Here is a 12,806-nt window from a genome sequence, read left to right on the forward strand (position 1 = left end):
TCTTTTTTAAGAATTTGGCATAAAAAAAAGTCAATAAGTGCCAAAAAAACAAACAAAAGTGACTTAAAGTCTTTGTATTCAATATATTCATCATCTACAGTGGTGTGAACAAGTGTTTGCCCCCTTCATGATTTCTTATTCTTTTGCATGTTTGTCACACTTAAATGTTTCAGATCACAAAACAAATTTAACTATTAGACAAAGATAACACAAGTAAACACAAAATGCAGTTTTTAAATGAAGGTTTTTATTAAGGAAAAAAGAAATCCAAACCTGCAGGGTCCTGTGTGAAAAAGTGATTATACCCCCCCTCTTCCTTAAAACATAATTTAACTGTGGTTTATCACATCTTTGGGAAGCCGAGTTCAGTTTCCCAATTTCAGGCCTGATTACTGTCACACCTGTTCTCAATCAAGAAATCACTTAAATAGGCCCTGCCTGACAAAGTGGAGTAGACTAAAAGAGATTCAAAACGTAGAGATCATGCTGTGATCCAGAGAAATTCAGGAATCAATGAGAAACAAAGTAATTTGGGATCTATCAGTCTGGAAAAGGTTCTAAAGGCATTTCTAAAGCTTTGGGACTCCAGCGGACCACAGTGAGAGCAATTATCCACATAACCCAAGCTGAAACACACTGACCAAAACACACCAGAAAGTCCACCTCTGAATGGCTTAAATACAAAATTAAGACTTTGGTGTGGCCTAGTCAAACTCCTGACCTTAATGCGATGCAGATGCTGTGCCATGGACCTTAAAAATGCAGTAAATGATCGGAAACCCTCCAACCACTTATTGGGTTTAGAGGGCAATCACTTTATCACACAGGGCCCTGTAGGTTTGGATTTCTTTTTCCCTTAATAATAAAGACCTTTTTAAAAAAAATGCATTTTGTGTTTTCTTTGTCTAATATTTAAATTTGTTTTGTGATCTGAAACATTAAAGTGTGACAAACATGCACAAGAATAAGAAATCTGGAAGGTGGCAAATACTTTTTCACACCATTGTTTATACTTTCTGGTGTTGATATACAGAGGTTTGTTGGCATTATAATTGTCTTTCACGAAATGGAGAAGCCTGATAAGGGTCACTTCGTTCCTGTCCCTCTGTCATAGTAACAACATCTTGATTTTTTTTTTTTTTAGAATAGGGATTTTCTGACCAGATCATCTGTTGCTGCTGCAGGAGATTAAGTCTAATCTTGGGTTCTGAACTGCATGAGCCCTCGGCACGTAGAAGCTCCTCTGTATTTGCTGCTGCTGTTGTAATTTTGAAGCTGCATAAAATTTGGAAATGTGACCTACTGTCCTGCTAGTAGTGCTAATGTTATATGTGGTAGGGCACCTATTTTAGTGGCTTGTTCTGGTGGCAAACGCATGGATTTTTGCATTGCTCATACAGCCGAATGAAAGTTGCAATAATATCTGCAGTCCCTAAGGCTGCATGTACAGAACATGAGTAGGATATGTGCAGTGTTTGTTCATCTGCTATAATAACGAGTCATAATAATCCAGTGTCATTTACTGGTCATGCCGACCTATTTTTACTTTGCTTCATTTATCTGCACAGCTCCAGTACTGCACTCTCCATATGTTTTCCTCCTTGTCTACAGCCTGTTTTCTGTACCATCCCATCTACTTTCTTACCTCTCTATTGCAAATTTGTGCGCAACCCACCCCCTATGGTATACATGCCAAACTCTGGCCTGCAGGGTGATTATATTTGGCCCGCGACACCAGAACCACCACTCCTATGTAAGGCCCATTATTCTGTATGGAGGACTATGTTGGGCCAGTACTTTGTATGGAGGACTATGTTGGGCCAGTACTTTGTACGGAGGACTGTGTGGGGTCCATTATTCTGTCTGGAGGACTGTGTGGGGTCCACTATTCTGTCTGGAGGACCGCGTGGGGTCCACTATTCTGTCTGGAGGACCGCGTGGGGTCCACTATTCTGTCTGGAGGACCGCGTGGGGTCCACTATTCTGTATACAGGTTGGCCTGCGACTTTGTCCAAGTTTTTCATTTTGGCTCTCTGCGTGTGGACATCCCTCCCCCTATGGCTTGCTTTAACACCAAGAGAAGGGAATTCATGGAGAGATGTCAGAAGGCGTTGTACAGCACTCGGCTAAATAGAGTTTATAGACACTATCGCAGAAAACGGTAGAAATATATATTAATTAACACTATTTAAAAAGTTGATTAACTTTCCATTAGGAAGAAAATGAACAACACAACAAGTTCAATACAAAGCTAGCATTGCCTTTATGTGCACCCCAAGCTGAAAGAGCCCAAAATACCACCAATATCACCAGCACTGAAACAATAGCAGTGTCATGTATATAATATTCACTTACTATTTTTACCCAAAGTAATAATATGAAAGTCAATACTCAGCCAAAAATATTGCAGTTTTAACCCCCATAGTACAGCCGCATGCCTGGACAAGGTGGCTGCCACTATGACTGACTAAGATTAAACTGTCTCCTGTTCTGTTCCCTCGTGTTGTCATCTCAGTTTTTTTTCATTTCAAACTTATAGATTCATCCAGGGTGCAGGGCTGCAAATAAGAACAGTGGTAGATCATGTATTAACCCAGAAAATTAAGTACGGTATTTGTAATTTGTAGCATCTCAATTTTTCAATGGTAACCACACAGCCTCACTGCGCACGCGCGGGACTAGCGGCCGGACATGTTGAAATGCGCATGCGCCCCACAATAATAGCACTTGCCGGGAGCAATATTCAGATACATGAGCAGCGCTGCCCCTGACTGAATAGCAGAATCACACCTTTATGACTGAAAATGAGCAGGTAGGACATGGTATATATAATGTTATAAAATCATTATACTACCACCGTTTTAATGAAAAAAGCTTGCATCACTAACAAAGCAATGGGGGCAGTGTAGAGAGTAGCTAGGACGTGACAGGTTCTCTTTCAATAGTCTTTTTAGGAGAGCTGAAGCTGCGATCTTCCTATCGCTTGTGCTACACATAGTAGGGCTTCAGCCCTGCTATGCGTAGCAGAAATAATCATCTCCTACAGAGGGGAATAAAAGTATTTAGTCAGCCACCAATTGTGCAAGTTCTCCCTCTTAAAAAGATGAGAGAGGCCTGTAATTGACATCACAGGTAGACCTCAACTATGAGAGACAAAATGAGAAAACAAATCCTGAAAATCACATTGTCTGATTTGGAAAGAATTTTTTTTCAAATTTTGGTGGAAAATAAGTATTTGGTCAATTACAAAAGTTCATCTCAATACTTTGTTATATATCCTTTGTTGGCAATGACAGAGGTGAAACGTTTTCTGTAAGTCTTCACAAGGTTGGCATACACTGTTGCTGGTATGTTGGCCCATTCCTCCATGCAGATCTCCTCTAGAGCAGTCATGTTTTGGGGCTGTCGCTGGGAAACACGGACTTTCAACTCCCTCCAAATGTTTTCTATAGAGTTTAGATCTGGAGACTGGCTAGGCCACTCCAGGACATTGAAATGCTTCTTACGAAGCCACTCTTTCATTGACCTGGCGGTGTGCTTGGGATCATTGTCATGCTGAAAGACCCAGCCACGTTTCATCTTCAGTGCCCTTCCTGATGGAAGTAGGTTTGCACTCAAAATCTCACGATACATGGCCACATTCATTCTTTCATGTACACAGATCAGTCGTCCTGGTCCCTTGGCAGAGAAATAGCCCCAAAGCATGATGCCACCCCTATGCTTCACAGTAGGTATGGTGTTCTTTGGATGCAACTCAGCATTCTTTCTCCTCCAAACATGCCGAGTTGTGTTTCTACCAAACAGTTCTACTTTCGTTTCATCTAACCATCTGACATTCTCCCAATACTCTTCTGGATCATTCAAATGCTCTCTAGCAAACTTCAGACGTGCCCGGACATGTAATGGCTTAAGCAGGGGGACACTGGCACTGCAGGATCTGAGTCCCTGGCGGCCTAGTGTGTTACTGATGGTAGCCTGTGTAACGTTGGTCACAGCTCTCTGCAGGTCATTCACTTGGGCCCCCCGTGTGGTTCTGGGATTTTTGCTCACCGTTCTTGAGATCATTTTGACCCCACAGGGTGAGATCTTGCGTGGAGCCCCAGATCGAGGGAGATGTCTTCCATTTTCTAATTATTGCTCCCACAGTTGATTTCTTCACACCAAGCTGCTTGCCTATTGCAGATTCAGTCTTCCCAGCCTGGGGCAGGGCTACAATTTTGTTTCTGGTGTCCTTCGACAGCTCTTTGGTCTTCACCATAGTAGAGTTTGGAGTGTGACTGATGAGGTTGCGGACAGGTGTCTTTTTATACTGATCACAAGTTCAAACAGGTGCCAGTACTACAGGTAATGAGGACAGAGGAGCCTCTTAAAGAAGAAGTTACAGGTCTGTGAGAGCCAGAAATCTTGCTTGTTTGTAATTGACCAAATACTTATTTTCCACCAAAATTTTTTAAAAAATTCTTTCCAAATCAGACAATGTGATTTTCAGGGTTTGTTTTCTCATTTTGTCTCTCATAGTTGAGGTCTACCTATGATGTCAATTACAGGCCTCTCTCATATTTTTAAGTGGGAGAACTTGCACAATTGGTGGCTGACTGAATACTTTTCTTCCCCACTGTATGAGCACCGGCCACAGGGCGGCACTCACAGCAGATCGGCAATGACAACCACAGGGGTCTCCTGTAGACCCCGGGTTGTCATGCCAACCCATCTGCGCCCCGCGATCATGTGACAGATGGGCGGTGCTAATGACGCGCATCCGGTTTGTGCAGGTTAAAGGCTGTCAGAGATTGACAGCCGCATCTAACAAGTTAACAGTCGCTGGTGGACCGCGATTCCACCCGCGGCTGTTAGGAGCACATGACAGCTGATGAAAAGATGCGGGCTCAGTGCCAGAGCCCGCACCATAGGGGAAGACACAACATATGACATACCTATACGTCATATGTCGTGAAGGGGTTAAAGTTTGTTTTTCTCTGATACCCTGCAGTATTTCAGAGTCACGCATTTATGGCTGAAATCATACAGCCGGCGCCTGAGACACCATGTCCATGGAACAAGCGGCATGTATCAGCTGTCAGGTTTTCTTTAAGAACGGGAAAGCAAATTATGGATCACAAAAACATAAAAAAAGCCATCTTTCTATTTCTTTGTACAATCAGCAGCTTGGATGCTGTGTCTGCTGATAAGCTTTCATTGTGTCCAGGCACCTACAGTATTAAGAGGGACTGTCAGATCAGTGTATCCTGAAAGAAAAGCTGTCATCAGAAAATATACTGTTCAAATCAGGTTTGTATGCAGCTTCTTTTTAAAAAAAAAAAACATTGGAAATGTATTTTTTTCATATCATATTAAAAAACAAAATGATTAATCTTGCAGTTTTCCCCCTGGGGCTTTTTTATGACTCATACTTTCTGTCCTTTCAGCAAGAGTTTTCAGCAGGCTCCTTACCATCACAGACAGGATTACAGTGACAGGTGACAACTCAATACACAGCTGATAACACAGGATTCCCCAGTTATAATATGGGACATCACAGTTCCCCCTCTCTTCACAATGACCGTTGCATATGCTCATTAGGTGCTTCTGTAAGGTGCCCCAGCGAGGTAGTCATTGGCGAGCTGTAGCCCATACTCGCTCTGGCACCCTACAGACAAGGTGTGTCCTCCCTCTGATGTGCTGAAGTGTATGTGGTGTTTTCCACTTACTTCTGACGAGCTGGTCTCTTCTGTATCCAGGGATTTCTTTTCTGGAACCAGGGCAGCAATAAATTCAGAGAACACAAAGTTGATAACAATAACTGGGACTTTACTGGGTAACTGGGAGTATGTACAATATTTACAGGCAGGTCTAAAGGCTAAGACCCAACGGGTTGTCATCTTTCCCATAGGTACTTGATACAACTTCAGCCCTGGTACCCACTTTAGCTGAAGCATCTCTGTTGCTCTGTTCTCTAGCCCTAGAGAATCTTCCTCACCAGTGACAGTATATCCGGATCCTAGTTCTGTCCACGTACTAGCCTTGAGTCCTAACTTCTTCTGCAATCCTGCAGACAGAATATGCCCCCAGGTCCTTCGAGGACTCTCTCGAGGTTCCCAGGACAGTTAAGGGGGGACTCTTGTGGAGGGATTCTCCTATTTGATGATCCACTGTCTGGGGTCCTAGGTCCATGTCTACCCTAGCAGCCAGTATATAGAGCCTGTTGCTTTTCTGAAGCCCTGTACACTACTGGCCTATTCACTTCCTGTACTCAACAATAGCACTGGGTTTCCCCTCCCTCTACTGTGCTGGATTATCACAGCTAACCCCTTAACTGGACCTAACTGCAGCCCAGAGAGACCTAACTTTGGGAACAGGCTTTTTAACTATTTTAGTGCCAATGGGAAGCTACTTCTTTCACCAATATTACACTTCAATACAAATAATAGGTTCATTACTGCTAGTGTCCATGTGGATTACCTGAAATACCAGGAATTTAGAGTCTAAAATAGACTAGTGGCCAGGGGGAAAATTGCAACTGTCTCAGCTCCAGGGCCGGCTCTTCTCCCTTTCCACTACCCTTCGCTATGCTCCACATTGGGTTTCACAATTTGTCCAGCAAACTCTAGTCACATAATCACCCAGATGGTCTTAATGAGGTGGTCTGCTGGAGGCAGAGGTGTCTAATACATAAGAAGGCATGCGACTCACCACAAATATTATGGCAGTAAGATTTCTGGCATAATGTATGCTACAGCTTGTCATGAATTAGACGAGCTGCAGTGTTATGCCCCTGTCCTGTTCCATTTCCGCCCATTTTTAAAGTGCTGGGCGAAACTGGTGTCAAAATGCCACATTTTACTCCACATTTCTTCCAAAATGGCTGTACATCGTTGCTGCCGGCAGCTAGCTATTTTTTTGCTGTTAACCTTATGTCAGCTGTAAGCATTACAAATTCAGCTCTGGAGTTTCAGTTCATATGTGTGTCTACACTCCTGCCTCTGTCTTCAGAAGTTTCCTGCTCCACTTGTCTGCCTGCTGTCCTGGTCCTCTCTGTTCCACGTGGGATCAAGCAAGTCCTACCCACTGTGACATCACCTTTGGTCCTTGTTGTCCACCTTGACCTGTGGCTTATAGAATCCACCTCACCAGGTGAAACCGTAACAAAATACTCTATGGAGTCTATGGATTCCAAAAGTGCAGTAGCATCAACACTGTTGCTCTTGAATATGGAAGACTTATGTGGACTCGTTACGTAATTTGCTGTGAACTAACGGGAGGTTGTCCAAGCTATATATGACCTCTCAGCCTGAATCAATGCACAGTCTTAAACTCCTGTGGTTAAATCCCCTGGGTCCTCAACATTTGCCAGAGCCTAATTCATACCGTGGACCTTCTGCTTGGGGAACATCTCTTGGGTTTTATGTACACTTTGAACTTTGTCCCCAACAATTTTTATCGGTCAAAAGTGATATATATTTTTTCCCCATTATCTGGAGTTTCGGCGTGCAACATTGTGGAAGAGGGACAATACTATGATACATTATCTGCTATCCCTTCAATTATCATCCATAAAGTTGATTGACGAACAAGGTCATGTCCACTCAGCCGATGATTCCATTCTCTAGCTTAAAAAAAGGACAAACTCTGTGAGATGTTATGCCATCCAGTCATGTAGCCTGTCTGCTAGATTTGCTTTGAACAATGATGCTCTCCTGACTATCTTCTATGCCTATCCAATCGGATCAAAGACAAACTTGCTAATAAGGATGCCATCTTCCCACCTTGATCTAATTTTTTTCATCACCAGAGTAGACTTGAATTTTAAAGGGAGGTCAAGGAAAAAAGCTCAAGATTACTGTGTCCTACATTCCAGAGCTACTTCTTTTGGCTGGAAAAACTGTTGACCGAAAGATTCCATTGTCTTACTGAAGGACTTGTGGTCTATATTCTAGTGAACAGGATTATTATTACTTAAGACCAAACAGGAAAACTTCAGACCCTAAGTAAAGGAGGAGTGATGTTGGGGTTTCCTCCACTAAAGACAACCAGGTTATTCCTATGTCTATTTTTTTCAGTTCCTCTGTGCTCATAGGACAAGATTGTATTGATTATATCACTGCAGAGAATTTGTTTGACTTCTCTCAGGCCATAAGATTAAATTTGTTTCCTTGAGGAAACATCTCTGAATCTAATTTCCACGAATGGCTCTGCAATTCTTGGCGGTCAAATCCAATTCTGTAGTGAGAAAGTTGCTCTTCAGATAGTTGCATTAGGCCACGGCCCCACTATCAGTATTTGTTCAGTATTCGGTCAGTATTTTTTCTCAGGAGTGGGAGCCAAAACCAGGAGTGGGTAATGAATGCAGAATTGGTGACTTGTTTCTATTATACCTTTTCTCTAATTGTTCTTCACCTGGTTTTGGCTACCGCTCCTGAGAAAAAATACTGACCAAACACTGATAGTGGCGCCGTGGCCTTACGCGTTGACTCACTATACTTTTTGGCTAAATGTCATCTTGCAGTTGAATCTTGATGAGTCCATATCACTCTGTAGGGTCGTAGGCCCCTGTTACTAGCTTACCTTCAGTGTGGCAGGAGAAGATAAATATCCCTTGAATAGGTATCTTGCTGATTTTCAGAGACAAAGAAAGAAGGGATGTTTTCTGATTCCCTACTTTAGGCACCAAGAGTCCCTGCATTCTAGTTCCAGCCTAATGAATTGTAGCAATATAATCCCCTGAGATACATTAGCTGTAAAATCTGATAACAATAGCATTTGACCTAGTTACTTACTAACGTCCTGATTACCTACAATATAAACAATGCCTTAAATGCTACATTTCGAAGAGTAACACATGCATTAACACCCCTCTTCCTAATGCCAGCCATGCACGTCTCTTTATTTGCCATGTAATTACAGTGGAAAAAACCCTTAGAAAAATTAGTCTCAAGATGCATAGCTGAGATTAATTCCTATGACCTCCACAAAATAAGACCAGATTTTGCAGTGTATTGAAGTTTTTTTTTTTTTTTTTTTTAATGGCGTGTGTAGGATTAAGGAGATTAAATGTCGACATCCCTCTTTTTCATGCTGGAGTATGTTGGAGAATACTGTGTGGGTGGTAAGCCTTGTATTGAGTTTATGTAGTTCCACAGAGGAAGAACTGGGCCGGATAAGGTTCCAGTGACCTGAAAGTCAGATTTTCTCATTGCACATAGGTATAACAAGTACAACGACAGAGGATGTATCCTTGCAAATGTGTTAGAGGAAAGAGCCTGGAAAGTTGTGATACGCTTTAGGCTGGATAAAAGGGATAATCAGCATTGGGTATGTGCTTGTTACATTCTCCCCGGAATGCTTCTATCAAGGGAAAGTGACTTAAAGAGGTAAAGAAATGAAGATTCTCTGAGGCCACGGAGGACTAGAATACTCCTGCACTCGGGAAGAAATGGTCCTCATTATTAAATTGCTTCTACTTTCAAGCCTGTGGCCGGGGGCTGTCCTCAACGGGTTCCATCCGCAAAGACAGAACGACCATCATCATCATCAGCAGCACCACCATCATCACAATAATGATGAGATTCACCCTGTGCCCATGAGAGACAGCCGCAAGAATACAAGGTAAGATACATTTTTCTTCTATTTCTCATCACATGTAATATACGAGAATGAATGCAGAAAATTAAAAGGGGTGATTTGGACTTTAACATTGATTTCTTATCCTTATGATAGATCATCAATGTCAGATCGGCAATGAAGAAGTTCCTAATAGCATTCAATCAAGGGGTTGCTTTAGTTTTTCAAACGACCTCTAAAAAATGAGGGTTGCATCCTGATTTATTGCATGCTAATCAATGGAGAGTCAGAGGTAGCATCAGTTTCAATTAGGCAAAGGCTATTTAGTGGTACCTGTAAGTTTTCAGCCACATTAACAGCATAAACAACATGCAAAAGTGCCTCCACCGTAAACAGACATTAGATCTCTAAAGAGCTCAGTGATGGTCTGACTACTGGGACCCCCACATATCGCCAAGTTTTTATTGAACCCCTATTTCAATGGAGTGTTGGTCCAGCATGTGTGCTAGCGCTCCATTCACTGTCCATACTACTGCCTTCCGATTGAATTCCCATGCCTTCCGCAGTCTTTTAGGTCTCCTTCACTTGTCCGTATAAAACACGTACGTGAAAAACAGGTACCAGTGTCATCAGTGTTTTCCATCAGTGTGTCATCCGTCTGTCCGTTTTTACCATCGGTGTGTCATTAGTATGTCATCCGTGTGTCCGTTTTTACCATCGGTGTGTCATTAGTATGTCATCCGTGTGTCCGTTTTTACCATCGGTGTGTCATTAGCATGTCATCTGTGTGTCCGTTTTTATTATCAGTGTGTCATTAGTATGTCATCTGTATGTCCATTTTTATTATCAGTGTGTCATCCGTGTGTCCGTTTTTTCCGTCAGTGTGTCATCCGTGTGTCCGTTTTTTCCATCAGTGTCATCAGTGTGTCTGTTTTTACCGTCACTGTGTCATCCGTGTGTCCGTTTTTTCCATCAGTGTCATCAGTGTGTGTCTGTTTTTACCGTCACTGTGTCATCCGTGTGTCCGTTTTTTCCATCAGTGTCATCAGTGTGTGTCTGTTTTTACCGTCACTGTGTCATCCGTGTGTCCGTTTTTGCCATCAGTGTGTCATCAATGTGTCTGTTTTTACCATTAGGCCTCTTTCACACATCCTGATATTTCCGGTACTGGAGAAACCAGTGCCGGAGATATCCGTGTCCATATGTCTGTGTGCACCTGTGTGGCATACATGTGCCACCCGTGTGCCGCATCAGGATCACACGTACAGGCGCTTGGGAATCAGCGGTACAGTTAGCGCTGTTCCCAAGCGCCGGGTGCAGAACACTGCCCTCATCATTGTTCTCTCCCACAGTGTCCATGTGCAAAAATAACAATAAAATAAAAAAAACTTATACTCACCTGTCCTAAGTGTCCCCCGCTGTAATCCATTTCACCGCTCACGCCGACAAGCCGGGCAAAAATGACTTGCTCCAGCAAGCGGGCCCCAGAGCTGCGCTCAGCAAGCGGTGTCCTGTCACTCACTGAGCTCAGCGGAGGTCCAGGGCCCGCTCGCTGCTGGAGTCATTCTCCCCGGCTCCTCTGCGTGAGCGGTCGTATGGATTACAGCAGGGGACACTTAGGACAGGCGAGTATAAGGAGCAGCGCTAACTGGGAGCTTGGGAGCGCTAACTGTACACTGATTTCCAAGCGCCGGTACGTGTCACACGGATGTCATCTGTGTGTCATCAGCGTGGGACGTTTTGCGGACCGTGCAGCGGGTAAAAAACAGACAAGTCAACGTGTTTTGCCCACGGACAAACGGGCTGTGGAAACAGACTGACGTGCACAGACCCATTCATGTGAATGGGTCAATGTGTGTCAGTGTCTCCAGTATGTGTGGAAACTGCCACCACGCATACCGGACACACTGACTTGTGAAAGAGCCCTTAGTGTGTCATCTGTGTGTCCATTTTTACCAGCGGTATGTCATCCGTGTGTCTGTTTCTACCATCAGTCTGTCATTAGTATATGATCCGATTGTCCGTTTTTACCATCAGTGTCTCCGTTTTTACCATCAGTGTGTCCATTTTTACCATCAGTGTGTCATCAGTGTGCCCATTTTTACCATCAGTGTGTCATCCGTGTGCCCATTTTTACCATCAACGTGTCATCCGTGTGTCCGTTTTTACCATCGGTGTATCATCAATGTGTCCGTTTTTACCTTCAGTGTGTCCGTTTTTACCATCAGTGTCATTAGTCCATCAGTGTGTCATTAGTGTTTGGTCTGTGTTTCCGTTTTTACCATCGATGTGTCATCAGTGTGTCCGTTTTTATCATCAGTGTGTCATCCATGAGTCCGTTTTTACCATCAGTGTGCCATTCGTGTGTCAGTTTTTACCATCACTGTGTCATCCATGTGTCCATTTTTACCATCAGTGTGTCATCCGTGTGTCCGTTTTTACCATCTGTGAATCATCAGTGTGTCCGTTTTTACCATCCATTTGTCCGTTTTTACCATCAGTGTGCCATTAGTGTTTGATCTGTGTGTTTATTTTTATCATCAGTGTGCCTGTTTTTACCATCAGTGTGTCATCCGTGTGTAGGTTTTTATCCTCAGTGTGTCATCCGTGTGTAGGTTTTTATCCTCAGTGTGTCATCCGTGTGTACGTTTTTACCATCAGTGTGTCATCCGTGTGTACGTTTTTACCATCAGTGTGTCATCCGTGTGTAGGTTTCTACCATCAGTCTGTCATTAGTATATCATCCGAGTGTCCGTTTTTACCATCAGTGTCTCCGTTTTTACCATCAGTGTGTCATCAGTGTGTCCGTTTTTACCATCAGTGTGTCATCCGTGTGTCTGTTTTTACCATCAACGTGTCATCCGTGTGTCCGTTTTTACCATCGGTGTATCATCAATGTGTCCGTTTTTACCTTCAGTGTGTCCGTTTTTACCATCAGTGTCATTAGTCCATCAGTGTGTCATTAGTGTTTGGTCTGTGTTTCCGTTTTTACCATCGATGTGTCATCAGTGTGTCTGTTTTTATCATCAGTGTGTCATCCATGAGTCCGTTTTTACCATCCGCGTGTAATCCGTGTCCGTTTTTACCATCAGTGTGCCATTCGTGTGTCCGTTTTTACCATCTGTGAATCATCAGTGTGTCCGTTTTTACCATCAATTTGTCCGTTTTTACCATCAGTGTGTCATTAGTGTTTGATCTGTGTGTTCATTTTTATCATCAGTTTGTCATCAGTGTCTCCGTTTTTACCA

General features: G+C 43.1%; 1 protein-coding gene across 1 annotated transcript in view; it reads left to right on the top strand.

Annotated features, from left to right (window-relative positions):
• The first annotated feature begins 8,884 nt into the window (after positions 1-8,884).
• The window catches only part of GABRR3 (gamma-aminobutyric acid type A receptor subunit rho3), a 91,891-nt gene continuing 87,969 nt past the window's right edge, over positions 8,885-12,806 (top strand). The window contains exon 1 of the mRNA XM_073668164.1: positions 8,885-9,603. Coding sequence (XP_073524265.1) covers positions 9,431-9,603 — 173 coding nt within the window. The 5' untranslated portion in view covers positions 8,885-9,430. The remainder of the gene's footprint in view (positions 9,604-12,806) is intronic.

Source organism: Phyllobates terribilis, unplaced genomic scaffold (genome assembly GCF_046119375.1).
Source record: "Phyllobates terribilis strain yellow unplaced genomic scaffold, ASM4611937v1 Scaffold_2__4_contigs__length_985480577, whole genome shotgun sequence".
NCBI lineage: Eukaryota > Metazoa > Chordata > Amphibia > Anura > Dendrobatidae > Phyllobates > Phyllobates terribilis.